A 22,763-nucleotide genomic window follows, 5' to 3' on the forward strand; every position below is an offset into this window, starting at 1 on the left:
GATGGAGATTAATTAAATTTAATTATTGCAATAACTATTATTGCTGTGATACCATCATACGAAGGATAATTATATTACTCGGCGGTGTAATATTTAGAGAATAATAATTTCATACCTCGGGGTGGATTCATTTTATGCATCATACACCTGGCGCGTATACCTATATGCTATGGTCGTAATTAAGTCGCTCGCGTCTTACTTGACGTATACTAATTAATTATTCACTGCATATTAAATTCCCGTATCTTACATACCTACAGTTAGGTCTTCTAATGGAGACGCCTACCACCTTCGTCTCATCTCCGCGCGACATTCTTGTACCGGATGCAGATACCATACCTGTCTGTAAACATAAATGTCATTTGAAAATAAAACATTCATTTTATTATATCAATGAATAAATCAATCGTTCGTACGCGTAGGGTACAATGCCGTATAAATGATCCTCGCGTTTCGATGCGTGTAAAAAATGACGAAAATCGATGTCTTTCGTCGCGAAATTGAAATCTTCGCCCTTCACGAATCTCGCGGGTATGCGGTTTAAAGTGCAGTACCTAACGTACATGCCACGCTATAATACGGTATAAACTACACCCCGGAATTGCACCAGGTCGCGGTTTGTTAAGGTCCGCGATCACGTACTCGAGCTGAACACCGCGTGCCATCTCCATGGCAATCACCTCCTGGGTGGTCCGTGCCCAACGCCACCGGGCATCTTCGGACCGTGCCCTCGAGTATTAAGTAATTTACCCCCCTTTCTTCCTTGCATTTATAGTTTTTCTTTTTTTTTTTTTCTTTTTTTTTTTTTCTCTCATACACGCATTCATATATGTACATATGTGTATCTCATATCTGTAACGTCACTTGCCTCGATTATCGTGAACGAGGGATAACCGACGTCGCGTAATCAACGAGCTTGATTAACTAGTGAAACGAGGTACGCGTATAACGATAACGATCGTGCAACAATTTCGCACGGGATTTTGTATAAAGTGGAGAGGAAATTTGAAGATGCAATATTGCCGCACCAGGCCAATGCTTGAATGTTCAGATATTAAAAATTGAGTGGAAGAAAACCGATTCTTATCAGGGGATTGGCTGGCTGAAGATCGACATTTTTCGTTAATTTTATTACGAGACAGTCGTACACTGTACTTTGGTCAAATTCTTGTATTCGGATTGTTGCGAGGATCTCTCTATAGGAATACAAAAATTAAAAATACTGGTATTGTAAATAAAAGGTTTTAGATGTCGATGCTTTGTCTCAAATGTCTTGAAAATGGTCAAAAATCTAATATCTGCACACTGTCGATGCAGGTCATTTTATTCAAAAGTCTATTTCCTATCAAATTTACATTACTGTAGCATTTTTTTATCTCACGTTAGTTTTGTTAATCATTCGATTTTACAACATCTAACTGATATATTCTTTATAGTCAGTAAATGGCAATATCGAATTCACTACAGAAAGAAGAAATGAATATCCGTTTCAATCAATTTGTTGAAACTAGTCTTCCGAGTAAAACGAACCATCATCGAGTAAATCGAATGATTTGAATTCAAAAATCGTTTTCTAATTTTTCGTTTCTAATTCCAATGTTCTTTAACTTTTGCAATTTTAAAGCGACCTCTGTAGCTTACGAATACGTACAACAATTTGACAAAGACTCAACGTACAACCAAATCGCAAAAAAGTAGTAAAAGTTATAGATTTTTTCCCAACCAAAAAAACAGCCCTTGGTAAGAAGAACTCAAAAGAAATTAAACGAATTTCATCGCAGTTTTGCACTCAGCAACCGTATTGCCGGCACATGTATTTCGTGATATAAAATTTGGGTGTTTAGGTAGCCGATATTAAATCCCTGATGGTCCCAAAGTACAGGGCGGCGATCTGACGCAGTAAACGGGGTGGCTGAACAATGCTTGCGGGAATAACTATGAGCCCTATCACGTAGACCGTGTTGTAACACTGGCTAGGTTTTTTTAGTCCGTTTTACTGTGTATTCTACGTCGAAAAATACTCTGTACGCGACGGTATAACGGAGACGGTAAAATTTACAGGGCTCAGAATCATAAGTAACCATGGGGTATTTATCGTGTATTTATAAATCAAGTGTTCTACCTGTTTTTTCTCCTTCATTATCAGTTAGCTAAAAAAAAAAAAAAAAAAACTCAATGAAACGTGCATCGTAATGGGAATAAAACGAGGGACAATGCAATTCTTGAAATTGCAAGTTATTTTACGTAAAGCGACTCCTGAGAAATTGGTTAAAAATCCGTTTAATCACGACACATGCCTATTTCAGCTACGAAAAGAAAAAAATCACGAGTTATATAACTTTAAATTTATCCATCCCTTCGATACAGCAGCTGCACTTTATAACTAGGTACACTTCGCCAAGTTAGTATGAACAAATTTGAACTTTGAAACGGGGGAAAAAAAAAAATTCTAAATACCGACTGTTATAGTAATAATAGTAATAATAATAAAAGAAACACGAGCCAATTTTCTTTTCTCCTTCGACAAAGATCGCGGCAATTATAAATCGATACAATCGACTATTCGCCAAGGGTTCTAACGAAGGCGTTTAAATCTAATCACGTATGGCGAAGAGGGTCGAGAATGAAACGTGTGTCAAAACTTCGTTCGGTGTTCTTGCGATAAGTTCCTCCCATGGAGCCCTGCGTCCCCGTGCAGCGGCAGCAACGTCAGAGAAACGACATAAGCGAAGCGTACGCGTTTACTTGTGTGGATCAGCGTTCTCGTGCGCAAGTAAATCGGACCTCGCTGTCGTCAACGAAGTAGTCAGCATCCTCCTCATCCTCCTCCTCCTCCTCCTCCTCCTCCTCCTCCTCCTCCTTATTCTCGTCGTCGTCGTCCTCGTCCTCTCGGCATCGTCAATCCGGCGGACCAGTCTTTAAAGGGGATCTCCTCTTGGCGCTTTGGACACAAACAAGAGATTCTTTGATCGTATCTTTTGACTCACTCGTCGCATCGCCACACTCGTGTAACACACAAACTTATGGGAGGATAATACACGTCCAGTACGCGTGACGCGGTCCCTATGAAGTTACCGCTACCCATATTCTATAATACGATCCCCGCCGATACTTTTTACCCTCGCAATTTATCATCCGCTTCATGTACGCGCAGGCTTCGCAAAGTGCGCCAGATACTCGCGAAAACAAAAAAATTAATAAACAAAAGGATCGAGATGAGAAGAAGCGATGCAAAGAATTAGATTTTTCATCGATTGTTCTCGGCGGTTGAATAAATCCCATTATGCAGTAACGAATTTATACACGTGTTGTGTATGGGTATTGGGTGGATAATATTTATGCAGGAATTCGACGGAACTATTTTCACTCGCAGATTAGGTGACAAGCGATTTCATGTTCGTTACATATTTCAATGCAAATTCCTGATTCGTTGATCAGCGATTGCTTATTGATATGTGTGATTCACGATTTCGTACGGTGAATAGCATCTCGAAGAAATTACAATCGTCGGAATTGATAAATAAATCATGAGCGTTGAAAATATACGCGCACAGCTGTGCAGCTCGATATTTTAATGTAATCACGCAACAGCTTTATTATCAGTAAATATTAATTTACAGTCAAAGTAAATTTGCATCGTTCAGCGCGATTTGAATTTGACGAGAATTATTTGTCACTTCTCACAGTATGAAAGTATGAAAAAAACAGAAAAGAAATGCGTTAGATGTCGTAATACGTATAATGTTATTGTACGATGCGTGGAGTATAATAAAGTATAAAAATTGCGTAAAAATTGTTCAATAATTTTGTAAGAACGTCGTACTTGAATTACCATTTTTTTCACATTTACTTCATCGATCATGTCTTCGGTATCTTCAGTGATTGTCACATACCGAATGTAACTGTATTATCAACATTCCCATGTAAATTTGCTACGACTATAACGGGTCGCAGTCTATTACTCGAGTTATTTATCGTTCATAATTTGCCATTGAAATGTAGTAAAGTCGAATGAATAGAAACATATTAGATAAAAAAAAAAAAAAAAAATGTCAAAGGAAAAATCAAAGGTCGTTTACATGGTAACGAATGCGTATTAATACGCGCTTACACCCACGCGTTTCCGGGCATGCGACCACATCGCGTTTCGTGCTAGGATATGTATTTAATTGCTCGCATGCAATTATTATACATATGATAAGTCCGTGAAAAATCTTCCCTAACAATTAGTGGACATATTTCTTTTTTTATTTCTTTTTTGCTATTAATACGTAAATGAATGCAATTCGTTGCAATAGCTGAACTTTTCAGAAATTCCCAGAAAAAACATGCGGCATTAGTCATAAAACCTTTATATTTTTTAAAAGTTTTATCTCGATTCGACGTTGGCTTGTGAGTTTTAGAAAAATTTTCAGTTCGAATTGTTCAAATTAATGCAACTGGAAAACGAATCCAGATATTGAAAAAAGTCGGAACATCTTTTTTCTGTCTCAAATCGTAGATTTATGAAGAAATTTTTTATTTTTTTTTGAAGATATCTTATAAAAATCACTGACTTCTTTGCATTTTGAACAAAGATTTTTTTTTAACCTAATGTTTCAGTCGTTTTTTCTTTTGAAAAATATTCCCAAAAATATTGACTTTCTCATAAATTTCAAGTCAATGCTAGTATGATCAGCTTACTCGTGATATTTTAATGATTTATTTCTGAATTTGAATATGTTGGAGTTTTTTTCAAAAAATTTGCAGACGATTGACTAACTCAAATGGTTTAAATATTTTTATATCGTGTAAATAGTTCTTGTTATTTCGAGTAATTAGAATAATTTAAAATTCTCACCATCAGACTTTACGTCACCGAATAGTCCTTGTGTAAGAAATCCATGCAATCAGCAGTTCGATTTTGCGATCCAATGATTTTTTACAAAATGTAAGGGGGGTATCTCTCCCAAACTTACCCTACCTGCAACGTATAAAGCTGAAATTCATATCCCGCATATACATATATACATACATGTAGTAAGGAGACGTAGAAGAAGAAGAGAGATAAAAGGGAGGGAAAAAAGAAAATGAAAACGCAGGTGATGACGTCGAGGCAGGTATAATCTCGCCATGGTATAATAATGGTCCTCTCTGTGCCTGAAAAAAGCCAAAACTGTTTTCTCACTATCGGGGAGAGACGGGGAGAGAGAGAGAGAGAGGGAAAGAGAGGAGAGAACACGTGCTGCAGGGTACTCGGAACGCCGTTGACCTTAATTCAAATTCCTCGCATACAACTGCACGATGAGACAAAAAGTACTCGGCAGCATGTTCATTTTTGTAATCCCCGGAAAATTAGTTAAAAAAATGTTTAACCCCTTCTCTTGTTATCTGTTATTATTATACTACTTTGCCCGGATATTTTGTTCGGAATTAGGCTTCGGAAATTCGATACCTCTGTGACATGGATTCCTATCGTCAGACCCTTCGTATGTGGAAATCAATCAATATGTATACTCGATACCCCGATACCTTGTGCAACGATCTTGTAAATAAAAAAATAGAACACGATACGCATGCCTCGGATGATCGCTGATGAACTTTCCAGATATCAGTCCAGGTGGATTTCAATTTTTAATGTTACTTTGTCAGTCTTGTATTTTCTCAATTTTGTTATTTTATTATTATAATGTTTGTTGGTTTTCTTTTTTCGATCGTCTACTCCAAATCTCGTTTCAGAATGGTCGGTGCCAGAAAATACGTGGACTGTTTATATTTTCGTAGCTAAATGCCTGTGTACAGCGTGTATTACAGAGGATGAGGTACAGCGAGGAAGGCGGTCTTGTTTGCGTAAGAAGGTATACTGGATAAGATTTCTTCTGATGATACCGACCTTAATAATTTAATCTAGCGCAGTGATTAAAAAATAAAAAAGAAAGAGAAACGAAAGGAAAGAAAAAGAGGTAAAGAAAAAAATACAAGAATCCTTCTTACCCGTGGCTTCTTCCCACCAGGGGGTTACGTAACAGCAATGCTTCGCTTTGCGCTCTTATTCCCTCTTCTTTTCTTCATTACTATCCTACGATCCTCCTCGTATCCGTGACGCATTTCTCTCCCTACTTGAAATATTTCACCACGTCATTCTACCGCGGTATAATCGTTCGTACACAGATATAATATCTTTGTCGTCCAAGCTGCAGTAGGCAAAGGAAAGAAAGCTTTCGCCGAGGATTTGAAAAATGAACGAATCACGCAAATACAAGGGAAACCACAATTTTTAGTCACGAAGTGAACTCGCACCTTATTCGATGTATTTATTTTAGATGGAATATCTTTGGACGCGGGGGAAATTTCCGTGAACTTTAACTCGCATCGTTGCATTTGAAATTCCTCGCACGATTTCCCGTCTATATACCATCAATTAGCGATGTTACTGCTTCCGGATTTCGTTAAGGTAAACTTACGTGAAGTCCCTTCGGTATTCCGCGGGTAGAACCCACTGCGGTGTCGTAAAACTGACCGTAAACGATGACCGTTTCTATCTCGAAGAATGGACGGATGCCTGGATGAATGTACCTAAGTATGCACCGGAGACATTATCCTCGCCGAGTCTTCCGCCTGACTTGTTGCAAATCGCCGTCAATTTTTCATTTTATACCTAGGTATATGCATAGTATGCATACCTTTCATATATACTCTACATGTCTCGATGTACATATGCTGTGAAAAACCATTGCACGTTATAACAGTGCTTGAAATATTTTTAAAGAATGGCTACAACAAATTGGAACGCTCGGCAAAACGTACCGCAGTTTGATACTGCAATCGATTGCCTCCGCAATGAATTTCCTCGGATTTTCTTCTCGTCGTTTCATTCCACGATACAAGAAATGCACGCAAGTGTTACGTTTCATCGACACGTTGTCGGCGGCTCGGTGTAAAACGTACGAGGCACGTATCAGGTACCTCGACACTTATCTGTTATTCACGTGTAAGTACGTGCGACGCCCGGAGCAGGATGATAGGAGTGCGGAAGTATTTACAAACGCGTTATTGCGGGCCCGCGATCTCGCCATGGGGTACTTTATGGGTCCTTTGCCCTCTGGAACAAGGAGGAGGCGCGTTTTGTAAAACTAACAGACGGACACCGTCTGCGGACTTCGAACCGTGCGGCATAAGCGATGGAATGACAGCTTGACGTTTTAATCGTTCATTCAGTCGCTTTGGTGGGTATTCGTACGCCTGTGTAACCCACGATGTTGGATAAGTGACGTGACGTTGCAGGTATAAACGTTTGCCCCGTGAACCGAGGATATACGTGGAGAATTTTACACTTTCATTGCGATATTCAATGCACACGGGTTTCGCTAATCATTGCTGTAGAAACTCCTGCGAAAAGCTAACGTGGCTATAAATTGGATGATTTTTGAAACTGTAGCAGACTTTGACAAATGAAGAAAACAAAAAGATTTCAAGTCAGTTTCAGAGATCGATCGTCTAAATGGTGTCAAGAATGGATAATCGATTGACCACGGTCACCAATTTTGGTAACCAAATGAACGTGATGTTAAAACGAGTGTCTAGGAATCTTAGAAGAAAGACAATCCATCAACAAACCTTCGATAGCGGCAGTCAAAGATGCGCTGGTTAAAAAGGTGCTCAAATATAAATAACACGTATATTATATCGAACGGAAACGTCTCGTCAGTTTAAATCAGTCTCTAATGGCTTTCCCCCCTGACACGAAATATATGTGATAACCGCAAGGTTTGAGAAACGAGTAAATTACTAGTTGGATGTATAATGCACACATGCCCTGAACCGCATCACCTGCTCCTAAAACGACCAATTAATCTCGCGGATGCAGAGACGAGTCACGCGCCATATTGTGGGGGAACCGAACAGTATCCGCTTTGTCTGAAACGTACGGTGTATGAAATTCCACTACGATATCACGGGGCCCGCGGCACTCCGTGGCAGAAGGTCGGATGTGGGCGGGATAAGACGCGTGCAAAACGGGCCGGATGTCCCTCTTTTTGTTCCCGTGTGTTATACGCGGGTGTGTAGTCTGCTACCTGGGACGGGGATAAGGGAGTAAAGGAGAAACCAGGCGGAGAGAAAATCGGCGAAAAAGAAGTTTCCGAAAAAGGATTAAAATCGAGGAGAAGAAAAGCCGGAGTCGCTGCGGTTTCGCCGCGGCTGGTGCAGGTGCTTTTTTTTATCTTACCCTACCTCCGTGCCCCTATGAATCTGACTCTGAGGCCTCGACTCCCCGGCGATATCTTCGCCCGGTGCACCCACGTGCACGGCATAGTAAACACCGGGCGAGATGCAGCCAGAGAAAGAGCGAGAGAAAGAGAGAGAGAGAGAGAGAGAGAGAGAGAGAGAGGAAGGGAGAGGAGAGAGAAACTTGGAATTGGGCGAGTAGTACACGGGCGAGAGATGGTGGGACGAAGACTTGAGAGAGGAAGAGATGAAGAGAGGAAAGAGAGAGGAGCAGACCCGGCTAATGGTAGCGCGCTCAAGAAGTAAGAACAGTGTACCGCGAGCTACGCGACTCGAAGCACCGCACGCCGCGCCATCGGAGCCAACGTAACGCCGATGCTGCAGGTGTCTCGACGTCGGTGGTTCCTACAGGTTGCAAATTTTTGAAGAAAAACCGCCCGCAGGAAGAGGCGTGAGTCGGAGGAAACGAAGCAAGCGACGCGTGACCCTGGTACCAACCATCAGGTTAGGTACCGCAGGGTAGTCGGGTTCGGATCGCGAGTTCGGCGTCTGGGACCTTCGAGGTTCGAAGGGATCCCTTATTATGGGGTAGTCATGACGGAAGGAATTAAGCTGCTGCGGTCCCAGGGCGGCGCTGCCCTGGTCCTAGTGTCGGTGCTTATGGTGGTATCAGGGGGGCCCGGAGGAAGCGGGGAAGCGGGAAGTAGCGGTGCGCCGAAAGTGTTTTCCAAAGATTTTGAGTGGACCCTTGTGCCCGGTTTGAGCAAGCGCGATAACCGCGGGAGTGTCGTCGATAAGGGCGGTGAGAAAACCGGGATTCCTCCAGGGGTTGAGGGGCCAACTTTCCCACGAGAGCATTCACGCAGCCTGCGGAAACGCGCCGCGGATATTCCGCCTGATTTTCACCGCAGGAGAAAATACCAGAGGGGGTATCGCGGGCCCCGGGTCCAGGGATTCTACTCCGGGAGAAAACCCGTCGCCTACGTTCACATTCAACCCTCCTCTCCCAGGGTAGCTTTCACGAGGAAATGCCACCGATGCATGGTTTACTACAAACCCTGTCCCTCTCCCGTCAACCAACCCGTCAGGGTCTGGCCTACCAACAAGTATGGAAGACCTCAGGCCAACTGGTACGGGCTTAAATACGGTGAGTTTGTTAGCGGAGAACCCTGTCAGACACCGGAAAGATGAGCTTTCGAGAGCTTTGCGCTCTGCCAAGGCGCCTCCGTTGAATCAGGATCGCGTCCCGTGTCTCTCTATCCTTGCATCGCGCATCGTGCACCACATCGATGCACCGGCGCTTGTCAACGGGGCAGACGGCAGAGACAGGAGAGGCTAATCCTCCGCATCTGTCTCTCTGCAGCTAGTCCTACTCGCTAATCTGACAGCCGATCGTAAATCGGTCCATGAAAATTTTTCGGCTCGATATCAGAGTGGACGGTGTCATCTATCGCACGTGTTTATCTTTGCTATGGCTTGTTTTCGGTGTTAAGACTGATTGGTCTACGTGCCGTAAACTCCACCAAATAGAAATTGAAGCACAAATTCGATCCACCCTATCGGTTCCAATACATTTGAAACATTTTCAATTCACTCGAGCTCTACGATTTACGAGTCTGTTGTCATAGTTGAAAAGATAACAAACCCTTACGTCTGGTTTAATGTAACTACACACGTACGGCAGTAGCCCGAAATGATAATTCATTTGCCGCAAACTGGTAGATCCCAATGAAAAAGGAAAACCGATCGTGGACTCGGTAAAGCCTTGCTAAAGCACTGAGTAACCTCAGGCGCGATATGTCGCGAAGTTATCGGGCGATGGTTATCACGACGGTACCCCGTCACCAGCTGTCATCCTCGCTTGCGCCAACACTCTTCTCGTCTTCGTTTGCTTTACGCGTATCCGTGCACCATGCGTGATTGCGATTAGCCGTCGACGCCCATTCCGATGAATCGGACTGCTCCCCAGGGTCACTAAATTTTCAGTCATTGAACTTGGAGAAGAGCGATAAGTGCGATGGATCAATTAGCGCAGAACACGACGTTCGAAAGTTTCAATCGTTCCAGCGCTGTTAATTTACCGAAAGACTTAACGATCAAGATCTTCCGTGCAATGAGCTGCGAGAATTTTACGGTGACGAGAGAAACCTTTGAACTGACTCGATCGACTGTTTCAATAGCTTTCGAACACCCTCGAGTGTCTTTCTTCCAGCGGGATTTGACGGTGGGTGAAATCAGATACCGACGTGTCTTTTATACAAGTCGTTTTAACCGTGTGTCACTTGTGAATAATTCTCGATTGAAATGAACTGCATAAGTGAGTTGAAAATTGCTAAGCACAAATCACTTCAAATTGAACTCATTTACAGAAAATAGACTATAGACCAACCCTGTTCTATTACTAAACTACTCCAAAGTCGAAGAATAGTTACATGCAGGGAGAAGAATCATACAGCCTCATAAACATTGATTTAAATTCGTACACTCGCTTATATTTTATAGCCTCTGAATTAATGGATCGAGTATCGACACACGATAATTTAAGAGACATTTTTTCAATCGCTCTGGTTAATTATTACCGTCCCGAATCGCATGGAGCGAGCGATTCGCCGCAAATCCTTCAACGGATAATAAAAATGACCGTCTGTCAAAAGACCTGGTATATATATAATACCGCGGCCACTTGGGAAGAGAAAATAAAGTTGTTCACCTGGAGAGCCATGATCGGATCGTTTCGCCTCGCGTCGCGGCTCGCCTGCAGAAGTGGTGGACCGTTTTAAATCGTATTAATTGAATCCGATCTCCGTACCAAATGGCATTAAGCTCGCATCCTTGCCGCAGAGACCTGCTCTTCGATGAAAAAATATATCAAACGAATCGATGGCTCAATCGACGATACGCGCTCATCGAAAAACTAATTCGCGAACAGGTACGAGTGAATAGAAATTCGATTAACAATCAGTTCGTATTTATTCATCAAACTTAACGTTCAAGCGTCTGTTCGAAGAGAGTCCGAATATTCCAAAAACGGAAGGTTACCGACGATGTGAAGAAAAATCGGATCCCTGTGGTATTTGGTCTTTTATTCATTTTATTCTCTGCGGAGCAGAAGCAGCAATGAACGATTATGACCGAAGCAGCCTCGATTATCCGGGAACGTCAATCCGAGGATAAACACGCTCGCCACCTGTAACCTGCGATTATCGAGTGATTTTTGGCGAACGTTTCGGAACGCGATATTACTATTTCTTTTCTTATTACATGCGGCTGCAGTTACCAGCTGCAACTGCACTCCTCTTCGGATGCATCGTTAGAACGGGTAGGCATCGTGAAAGGCTGAACGGTACAACGTGCCCATCCAGCAATCCTATGCATCTTTGGAATTAACTTTTAAACCGGAAACTTCGCAAGCACGATACGAAGCGACGTTTTCTTCGCTTTATTTAACCTTCTTTACCGCATCTCTCTTTCTCTTTATCTTCTTCGATGCTCGACACTCCCACCTACACACCTGTTTTTTGCCTCTTCTTATTTTCCCCTCTTTTTTTTCATCTCGTCTCTCAATCTGTCTCAATCCTCTCGGTGCTTACGTGAAAACGAGTTATAACCACCTGAGCGAGTCGTCGGCGCGTATGCACGAGCTTTGTACCAGCTTTATAGGTACGTATACCTATACCTACGTGCGTATCGCAGTTATGTACACCTTGATCGCAATTTGCGTGAAACTGCATCGCGACCCTGTGTGTTGTACACACTCGCTGCATACGAGAATTTTTGCGCTGTAAAAAAAAATGAGGAAACTTCCGATCCTCCGAAGCGGATCTAAATTCCGTTGATTCCCTCTAACGATTCGCACTAAATTCCGTCTTTGTGTTCCAATACCGTACGAATCTGATCTCGGTTTCTACCGTCGCGCATACGTAAATTATACATTATACGTATAACACGCTTCGCCTCGACGACGGTACTTTTGTACTTCGGTATCTCGCAATATCTTCTCATGTCCGCTCACGCCAACTTCCTTCCTGTCGCGGTCGAGCTCTCACCCACACACATCTAGTTAACGAAGATATCAGGAAACGAACTGGTGTACATGAGGTATATTTATAGTGTGATTGAGTCATTTTTTGCCGAAGATAACAAAAAAGACGAAGGTGATGAGAAATATGACGACGCTCGCGGTCAGAAAAATATCTTAATTCATATACATCCGAACGAGATCTAATTTGCCTAACATAGTTCGTTCAATCAACGAAGAATTTTGGCTCGATCTGGGTTTGCAAAAGAACAAAAAATTGCAAGTTTTACGAAACACTATTTTTCCGAAACTGATAAAAGAGTTCCTTTTAATTAAGTATTTGAATCTACAGCTGACTTCGAATTTTACGCAAATGAATATAAAACAATTCTTATCGATGGATATGAGCGCGTTTTTTTTTTTTTATCACTTCACAAGTATAAATACGTTTATATGCGTTATTTTGGAAATATTTTACCGCACGAATTGTAAAGAGTTTTTCACAGACGTGGCTAATCTGATATTTTTATTTACTTACATCGAAATCGTTTTATTTTCTTTCTTTCGTTCGACGGTAGTTTCACGTAACGACAATTTCACGTATCCAGTTACACACCGCTATTACACCGTACACACAACACGCGTGTTCAGACAGCTACCGTCTATCGATACATATATTATTAATATTACGGTCGCGATCCTCGAGATAGGAAAATTAAACCGATTTCTCTTTCAAGTTTGTTGTTTTCATTGCTCTTCCTTACCGAGCATAGTATACCTGTAATCTTTTTTGCTATCGTTAATTTTCTCCGTACGGGATGAGAAGAAATTACACTTTCGGCGGAATGCGTGACTCCACTTATGATTACCAATTATAACAGCCTCGTCTATGCTCCAGGCAAGTCAGGACGCGTGCTCAGGAAGCTAATTAATCGTCATATTTAGGACTAATTCAGTCGTACACCTAATATTCTAACACTTCTAATGCACGGCTGGATCCCGAGCGCAGGGCGAGGAACGGATAAATGAACTATTTCTGAGAATGATTACTGTGACGCTGATTAATTATCAGTCATCAAGAATATATTCTCATATGTTTATATGTATGTACGCATACGTGATATTTCGTATGGGATCGTACAACTACGTAAATGTATACGTGAATCCAATTAGTGAGACGGATTTTTTTTTGCTGATTACTACAGTACAATGTAAAATACAAACAGCTCGTTATATAATGATGATACATCAAGCGCACACGTTTTAATTATGTCGGGTAAATAAAAAGATTTTATAATGATAAACTAATGACAATTGAATCTGTGCGTAGAATGACTTGGACAATATCTGTTACCTTTTTGAGAAGAAATCGGCTTCGGAATTATAACTGTTTCTTTTCAATCTAGCCATTAACATTGTATTTTTCCATTTCATTCTCCAGACGTAATTTTTTTTAGCGTCGATGCATTCGAAAGTCCCGCCTACAATTATGTACAAAACAAGAATAATCGTTAAGATTGTTATTTTAATGAGACAAAAGTTGAAGCCATAAATTACAAGTTTTTTATTTTGTGTAAACTGAACAATTACCTCACGTCACAAAGCAGTGAATTTCGACGATATATGTTTCACGAGTGCAACGATGCGGTAAACAATTTAACAGGGGCTCGGTACCGAAGTTCGGATTATTAGTTCTGAACAATTTATGATTCACAGTTGACTAGACAATTGCTGTAAATTACAAGCAGCGTTTATGAGGTGGTTTAAGGAAGTGGACAACGGCTAGTTGCTCGTCATTGACAACCCCGAGGCGTTCAGAGAAATTTTCGACGAGGATCGAGAATAGGAGAGTGTATGTAACGATTGTACAATACTTGGTTGAGATAAAAAATCGAGGTAGTTTCACGTCTTGAACGGGTGTCAGCAGCACAGAGTTATGTCTTCGCGTGAAATATGAACGAGAAACTGCAGCAGAAAATGAACTCGCCATTGCTTCGCTTCATAAACCGTGACGCCGAGAAATATAGAAGAGCAGAGACGTCAGATTTTTATCGCTATTCCAGAATCTAAATTCTAAAATTAATCGGCTTATCTTGAACTCTCGTATAAATAGGTATAGCAGCTCGGCTGCAGGGTTGCCCGATGCTGCACTTTAATTATAATATTTTTGATGAAATACTACACGTCAAGCTGCGGTCGAAGAAATCTTTAAATCGTGGTATTATCACAAATTTTATAATAAAATTTATAGTAATTAGCATGAAAAATATTCAGACGGAATTTTCTGTTTTCATTAAACTATATGCAGTAGGTTTGATTATTTCTTTTAATTTATTTGTGATAAATGGTAATAAGAAATGTCAGAAACTTTTGTCCTGAGTGAAATTACATTTTGAGTATAAGCTTGTATTGCAGGACCTCGTTACAATATTATACCTTGGGTAGTTGGTGACTGGGTGGTAAAACAAATTTGATAAAGAATATCGACAATGCCGGTTCAGAATCCGAAGTGCAGGTTTCGTTGTTCAATTCACTATGAGAACTGGCTGCAACAATCGATTTACGATTGTCATCGAGGTAAGGAATTTATAGAGTGGTGCGGCTGGATAAAAGGGGCCGTGATTGGCATGGCAAGGATACACCTTGACCAACTTGAATCGGAATAAGACAGCGCCTTTATCGTTATCCATGACACGTGACAATTATTATAACTCGAGTCGGGTGTATCACTTTCTTTCGTCGAATTTTAATAAAAATAGCCATGCGCTGCATGGTTAGGAATTCGGAACGGTTCCAGCTCTCTTTCTGTCCTTTAGAGCGGATCGGTATCGGGTAACCAACTAATGAAGAAAATAGAGCATTGAGTCACCATGAAATGACCTACTCAACAACCGTTTAGAACAAAGATAAAAAATCCGTGGCATCGATGAAGCTTTCTGGAAATCAACGATATTTATATGAAAGAAACGAACACGTTGCCATTCTTGAGAAAAACAACTTTTTGTCAATGTTCAGGATTTCCAATCGATTTCTTTTTACTTTTCTAAAGCAAAGCCTCTTTTGCACGAACAAAGTAAATCTGTTCTTAAAAGAATTTACATTCGACTCAAAAACCCGGATTTTAATAACAGGGACTTGGGATTTCGGTGTATAATTCAACAAGCGTCGTTTAGTGGATGAACGGTAATTCCTCATTTCGATAAAACGATAAATGTTATTGATAATCACGTTTCCGGTAATTAGTAACCAAAATTAATCGGAAAAAGAATCTTTACCAACGGCTTATTCCGTATGTTGAATACAGTATTATTCTCCAGCTGTGGATCTATGTGTAAAAGTGACGTATCGCTGTATAGTAAGCGAGATGTGTATCTGCCTACCGAGATAGCTCGACTTTTATGCTGAGCCAGATTTCCGGGAACGAAAATGAGCCGGCTGATAGGAGAGAAGCTATGCCCAGTGCCCCGATTTGCCAAGCCTTGAGGGTTGAGCTTTATGGCGGTCGTTTTTTAACCTCCGTGCAGCTTCGGCATCAATGGATGAATGATTAAACAGAATGAGTGGCTTGTTCTTGCCAACTTGGTCGCTACACTCCGTCAATTCGAATGTGTTCACCGATAATGCGATATTATATATCGCACCTACTCGCTGCGTTATTTGTGTAATATATTAGTTAGGCGCAACGCGAGTCGGGGTTATGAATAAACAAATTGAAAAAAATTACCCACGCCGCACGCAGCTGCGAGGATTGTGCAACTTTTTTCCATGCAATTGATGGATAAACTCATTGTCAGATTTGCCTCCGGCTTCCAATTATCCCTATCTTCACGCCTCGCGCTGTTTCTTCTTCTTATTTTATTCATCATCTTCGTATTCTTTGCGCCTCGCGTTTCAATTTCTTCTCACTTCTCTTACCCGCGACAGTTATTACTAGATAATAAATAGTAATCAATAATAGACTCGGCGACGGAGATGTTTGAAGACGTTTTCAATCGCCTCGATCTTCTCTACCTCGAGAGATTTATAGCCTTACGATCGCGTTGGTGTCGATTCAGTCCGCGGTACTCGACCATTTATTCTCTCCGCTATAGGCTTCGATCGATCGTTTCGCTTTCTTTACCGTCTGTTTTTTCTCCTCTTTGAACCATCTCTTTTTTTCACCCTTTCTCGGAATCTTCAACTTTAACCAAGCACCCCCGAAGACTTGAGTAAATATCAATTTTTTCACCGTTGTATGTAACGAAACAAATTTCTTGGCCGAAAAACCGGTCAATTATTGTTCCGATCGATCGATCGATTAACCTGAGCTGTCGCGAGGCTTTGAATTGAAAAGAAAATAAAAAATTTTACAATTTTTGCATCCCACAGTGTCTCTGTACACGAAGAAGTGCTTTACATCGTAAGAAAATGACAAGTGGCACTACCTTCTTCGTATTCTGCAGAGGTCATAGGATACCCGACGCGGTATGTCGGTGTGGCAGTGATATAGGCGATATCGGTTCGATCTACGAGAGTTGAGAGGATCTATGCTCGACGAATATCTGTTGTGACAGCATTAGACGTGATCTATAGCCCGGGGCTGCGACAGCAGGGATGTGCCAAGGGCTGCCCTACGATTATAATTTTCGTTTCGTCTATAGAGGAAATTGGCCTATTAGATAGTTGAAATTAAAATAGATTGTCGTATGCAGGAATAGTGAAGAAGTTAACGCGTGCTGGATGAAAATTTGACACGTGAATAATGAACAGTAAAAATTAATTCTACCCGCCCGGAGTGAGAGCCGCCTCTTCTTCTCTCTCTCTCTCTCTCTCTCTTTCTTTCTATCTCTTTCTTCTCTCTGTCTATACACCTTCGCTTATGACATCCCTGCACACTCTCCTTCTTTTTCTTTTTTTCTCTCTGTCTCTCCCTCTCGCTCCCTCTCTCTCTATCTTTCTTACATCGCGTCGTGACTTTCTTCGAACTCTAACAAATCAACGAACCTGTGTCGCGTGTACTTACAGATGTCGAGTTATACGTATACAGATAATGCAGCTGTGTTACATAGCATCTCGCTGCATCCTCTCGAACGAAAGGAATACCCACGTGGACAGGCTACGTGTTAAGTGAACAGAGAATGAAAGAATATCTGTATAGACGCTGAGCACTTGTCACGATACCTTTTCATCAATCATCTCATGCCTGAGCCGTCGTTCGGTCTGTATAGGCATAAGTGTTGTATGCTAAGAGGAGTTATTGCTCAGAATTGTTTATCGATATCGTTCATTGAATTTGATAAACCGCGGCATCTTTTCCGACGGAGATAACAACTAGCGATGATGATCATCGTGTGTAATATATATTCTCTCTCTCTCTCTCTCTCTCTCTCTTTCTCTTTTCATCGCTCTTTCTCTTGGGTACAATTATAGTGAGCATACCCTGCGCAGGCTTGTTATTGGCATCTGGTTATTTATTTCCTTATTTTTACCACCCTTTTGGTATTCCTGTTACATTAACTTTGCTGGTTTTCTTTTTTTTAAATTGTTTTCCATCTCAATTTTTTTACTCTTTATAATTTGCTTCAACCGTTTATCAAGATCCATTTATATTGACTTCAGGGTCGGGATAATGCTCACGTCATGCTCTTAAAAACTCTCGAGATTCAATTTGCGCTGGGGAACTTATCTCCCGAGTTTATAAGGAGCTTACTTTGGCTTGCGCACGATCCTACGTTTTATGCCCGATCGCGTTCGTGTTTACGTTTTTATTTCATACGCATGACGGTCTTTCGCGTATTATATATATATACACACATTATACGTGTGTACAAAAAACCGTAAAGTGCCCCATACTTTCATGCGCACTTGATTGGCACTCGGACACTCCAACTGAAATAGAATTATTTATTATTATACTCAATACGTTCTACGTGAACCAATTGAATTCTGTTTGAAAGCGGATTAAGCACAGGCGAATCGACGTTGTACCATTTGCAGTTGATCAATCGCTAAGAAACGAACTGCAAAGACCTTTGAGTAAGACTGTATCATATCGAAGTCAAAGTATACCAATATCGTCATTGAGTGTGACTCGCTGATTATCAGATCTACTTAATTTTCGCGATATTTCATTACGCGCGATTCTTTTTAAACTCTGAAATCATAAGCATCGATGTATTGAAAAGTGGGTTTGGTTGATAAGATTTTCTGATGTACAAATAGATACGAGATTATTATTACGTGAATAACATAGGCGAGTGATTATAGGTCAATGATAAAAGACAAATTAAACCAAGGATATACCGAGTAGTCGACGATCGGATGGTCCGTGACCCGGAAACGGTATCCTCAACACCCTGCAGGACAATTGCAGCGTTGGCAGGTAGTTCAATGCTGGTTTTGGCATATTGATCTCTAAGAAATGGGGTAGAATATTTTGAAAAAATGCATTAAATATGAACTCTATCGATTAGGTACGTTGCCAGTACTGATTGACGAACGATCATCTTACCCAACGGCAATGCCAGAATTAATGTCAGCGATCAAAACTTCCAAAGTTTCAGGAAGGCTATCAAACACTTCCAGGCTAAGCGTTACCGCAGTTGCGTTGTCCCAATTGACCAAAACAACGATCGGCTGATAGTCGGAAAGCTCTCTTGTGAAGGCTATTACACTTTCGCTGATAACTTGAACGTTCAAATTTCCAGCCTGAATTATCGTACTGTTTCGCAACTGAATAAGTGCTTGTACATTCTTGTAATTACTGATATCGGCTGCCTTTTGAGCCGCGAGATTCAATGTTAAATAGTTCGAGTTCACCGGCAGCATGGTAGTAGCATTTGTTGAAAAACCTGTAAAAGAATTGTGCGCGTAGAATGCAAACTCGCGGTGTCAGCAATTTCCGAGATGTCGAGACCAGAACCAAGAGGAAAAGAATACGCGAAATACTAACCGGCGGAAGTTGTGTTGTCCCACTGATAAGGAGTGCGTTCGGGATCTCTTGAGAACGATTCGTAACGACTTTCGTCGGTGCTGCACGCCTGAGGATCCTCGGTTTCTTCCCATGTAAGATAGGTATCGGTCATACCGATTTCGTCCCCGTTATAAATGGTCGCAACACCGGGGAGCAGAAAGAGCAGTAAATTAACAGCATCCACGCGGGCCTCGCCGAGCTTCGTTGCGATCCGACTGTTGTCGTGGTTTCCAAACTGTTTCCAAAGAAAAATTGTCCCATTAATTATTTCGGATATTCTATTATAGTTGCGGCTTAGAACGATCTCTGCTTTGGTAACTTACCACCCAATTTGCCGTTGCGTTATCCGGCAAGTTCTCCATCCATTTGACAATTATGTCCACTACTTCACTAGCTGTGTCTAAAACGGCGTTATTCACGCCATTCTCGTCTTTGATCATGAAAAAGTTGAACGGTATGTGCGATCCGTAATCGTAGTATTCCATTATGCTTGAAATATTTGCGTATGCTTCGGTGAACATCACTCTCTCAACACCGTCCCCTTTCACAGACGTATAATTGTCTATGTGATCCCTCCATATTTGTACTATTTCGTAATTCTCTTGCAAATCCTTCGTGTATATGTGCTCGAGATAGTAGTAATCAGTTGACTCGTAGCCGTCCAAACCAGATTCCGGCTCGTCTGCCAGTGAAGCAGCTTCTATCAGGTAGGGCAAGGAGTCGATACGGAAACCGTATATACCACGATCTAGCCAGAAGGTTAGAATCTCCTGGAAACAATGAAATTTGACGTGATAGTGACGGTCGATTATCGCTAATCAATATGACACCGGTATCGCACCTTGGTTTCCTCTATCACCAGCTCGTTCGTGAAGTTAAGATCGGGCTGCTTGACGTGAAATTGATGAAGATAGTAGGCCTGACGCTCGTCCACCCATTCCCATGCGCTTCCGCTGTTGAAAACGCTGAGCCAATTATTCGGCGGGTTCCGAGTGCCGTTTACCTCGATTCCTTCGTTCCAAATGTAGTAATCGGTGTAAGGATCGACGCTGTACTTGGAATAGTTGAACCATGCGTGTTCGTCGCTTGTATGATTGGGTACGTAATCCAAAACTACTTTAAGACCAAGTTCATTTGCCGTGGCGATGAGGTCGTCGAAATCGTCCAGGGTACCGTAGACTGGATTTACGCTAAGGTAATCGGAAATATCGTAGCCGCTGTCGATTAAGGGACTCGCGAAGAAAGGTGACAGCCAGATAACTTCGACCCCCATGTCAACCAAGTGAGTCAATTTGCTAGCGATACCTGGGAATGAATTAGTTTTAGTTTTATCGGCACTGTTGTGGATACGCGTAAACTAAAATACCGCACTGTTAGTTGATCACTCACTGACTAACCACCGAACGCGTTCGAACCAATGGTTCGACGATCATTAAACAATTCGAATGATGACTTACCATTCAAATCACCGATTCCATCACCGTCACTGTCTTTGAAAGAACGTGGCCAAATTTGGTAAAGAGTCGTTGTCTGCCACCACAGCGTTGCTTGTGTTACGTTGAAGCTGGTAGCCTCGATTGACGCCGTTACAGCGACGAAGAAGAAAATCACCCTCAGAGAACACATCGCGTGATTGACTATGAGTTTCGTACAATTACGGTGTACTCTTCCTTGATGGTCGAATATATAGACTGTGCCGATATCGCCTCCCGGGATCTTTCTACGCTGCTACACTCGTGTTTAATCGTATAAAAATAACAAACATATGTTGAGTAACTTACGTAACTCCGAACAGCGATTAAAGATTTCGTATGATTTTGATTACGGGCATCAGCTACTTCCTTTTTTCAGCAGTTTTTTTTCGTTCGATATGTAAAAAATCGCTCCACCGAATATCTGTGCATCCATCAAGTTGTGTGAGGAAAAAAAGTCATGCTATTTGAATGTTAATGATTACAGGGTAACCTAGACGAATAAAAATTCTGCGGTCATGAGAACAATCGCCGAATAGTAATTATGTATACAATTGGTATGGTACAAAGTACAGAGGAATCGATCATTTTCACTCTGTTCTAATAGTGATATTTGCATCAGTGTTTCGGCATAGTTTTTTTTCGATTTGCAGTCAATTGTAATGGCCGGGAGTCGGTGACCTTTTTTTGGAACTTATTTTCTCACACTCTATTTATAGTAGTTTCAAATCAATTAATGACGTTTTTCAAAAAATCGACAGTCTGGTTCTTGATTTCCGATAGAATCGATGAGTGAAAATTACAAACTCACGCTACTTATTCTTGCAAGGAGGAAACTTCATAAAAAAAAACGCAGTCTGCCTGGTTTACGGAGCTAGAAACTCAGTTTGGTTGGTCTTTTTTTTTATTTACAAAAATCGTGCTTTTTTTTCGATGCCCGGAACTTATTTTGGCATAAACGAAACTCGATGTACTAGTTAGCGTCATAATGAAAACTAAGAAAAAAGCAGTATTGCTAGTTTCCGGAATTGGGAAATGAGTCTGGCAGAATTTCAAAAATCGTTTAAAAAAAAAAGGAAACTTATGGAACTTGTTTTCGCATTTTTGAAAATTTTTCAGATTGTTAAATGCGTTGTACAATTATCGAAAACGCAGTGTGGCTATCATTCGAGGTTACTTCAGCCTTGCCGGACTGACCGAAAGATGCGTAAACTTGTAACTTATTGGCGATCGTTATACTAACGATTTCGCATAAATATCGAGTACAGTCTTAATTTCGCACAATACATTTCTTCTAGATGATAGTTTACACTATACGCGAATAAAAAGACAGTCTGGCTACTAATCTAAATCACCAAAGCTTCGTCAGACTCTAAAATTGTTAGTTATCGAGCGTTCTAGAGGTCATCTCGGTCGATACAGAGACGACTCGCGTTCTATTGACTATTTTTTAAATTTTTTCTTACTAATTAACATATTGAGAATGAGCATGTGCATGTATTCTCACGCAAGCAATGTCATGTAACATATTTTTATACCATGAAATGTACTGCTTAATCATAATATCAGAATATTGTTGAAATGTAAATAGGGATGATTTCTTCCAATGACCATTAATTTTTATTCGAACATAATTCTTATACATTTCGAAATGCACAAAATACACAAAGATAATAATTTTTTTTGTATCTTATTCCGCGTCTGTTTCATCTTCTTCTGTCTCATCCAGACAATCATCATTACCAGCGTCGTTATCTTCATCGGAATCATCCGAATCATTACCTTAGAGCAACAGGTATATTTGGTATTTCATAATTTCTCAAGTGCTTACAAATAACGAAATGATATCATTTTCGGGGTCATATGTTCACAGATCAGTTGATAATTATCGCCTGGCACGGTTACAAGAGGCATGTCATTCCTCAAATCGTAGAAATCTCAAAGTTATTATATTTCGCTTTATCGCAATTAACTTTGAAGTGATAAATAAATTTCATTGATCATACGGTGCGATTAGTGACACATGTATTTATGAAAATTGGGCATTCCGTGCCAAACAACTATATTTTATTGTTTAAATGTCATTTGTGACAGTGACGCTGCTTGCTTTGACGGT

General features: G+C 41.0%; 2 protein-coding genes across 6 annotated transcripts in view; one reads left to right on the plus strand and one right to left on the minus strand.

The window, feature by feature from the left end:
• The window catches only part of LOC124176468 (laminin subunit alpha-1-like), a 155,042-nt gene that overhangs the window by 120,157 nt on the left and 12,122 nt on the right, over positions 1–22,763 (plus strand). The gene's annotated exons all lie outside the window — the stretch shown is intronic.
• On the minus strand, positions 268–20,841 carry LOC124176472 (maltase 2-like). 5 transcript variants are annotated; one of them, XM_046557821.1, is made up of 7 exons: positions 20,633–20,841; positions 20,017–20,480; positions 19,499–19,945; positions 19,155–19,410; positions 18,714–19,053; positions 18,506–18,616; positions 268–343 (listed from the first exon to the last, which is right to left on the minus strand). In XM_046557821.1, exons 1-7 carry the CDS (start codon positions 20,799–20,801, stop codon positions 283–285), a joined length of 1,848 nt encoding a protein of 615 aa, XP_046413777.1. In that variant the 5' UTR covers positions 20,802–20,841; the 3' UTR covers positions 268–282. The 5 variants fall into 5 exon arrangements, with proteins under 5 accessions (XP_046413777.1, XP_046413778.1, XP_046413781.1 ...); XM_046557822.1 differs by lacking the exon at positions 268–343 and adding an exon at positions 2,460–2,941 and having other exon boundaries at positions 20,633–20,840; XM_046557825.1 differs by lacking the exon at positions 268–343 and adding an exon at positions 13,386–13,704 and having other exon boundaries at positions 20,633–20,840.

The sequence above is a fragment of the Neodiprion fabricii genome, chromosome 2, assembly GCF_021155785.1.
Source record: "Neodiprion fabricii isolate iyNeoFabr1 chromosome 2, iyNeoFabr1.1, whole genome shotgun sequence".
Classification (NCBI taxonomy): domain Eukaryota; kingdom Metazoa; phylum Arthropoda; class Insecta; order Hymenoptera; family Diprionidae; genus Neodiprion; species Neodiprion fabricii.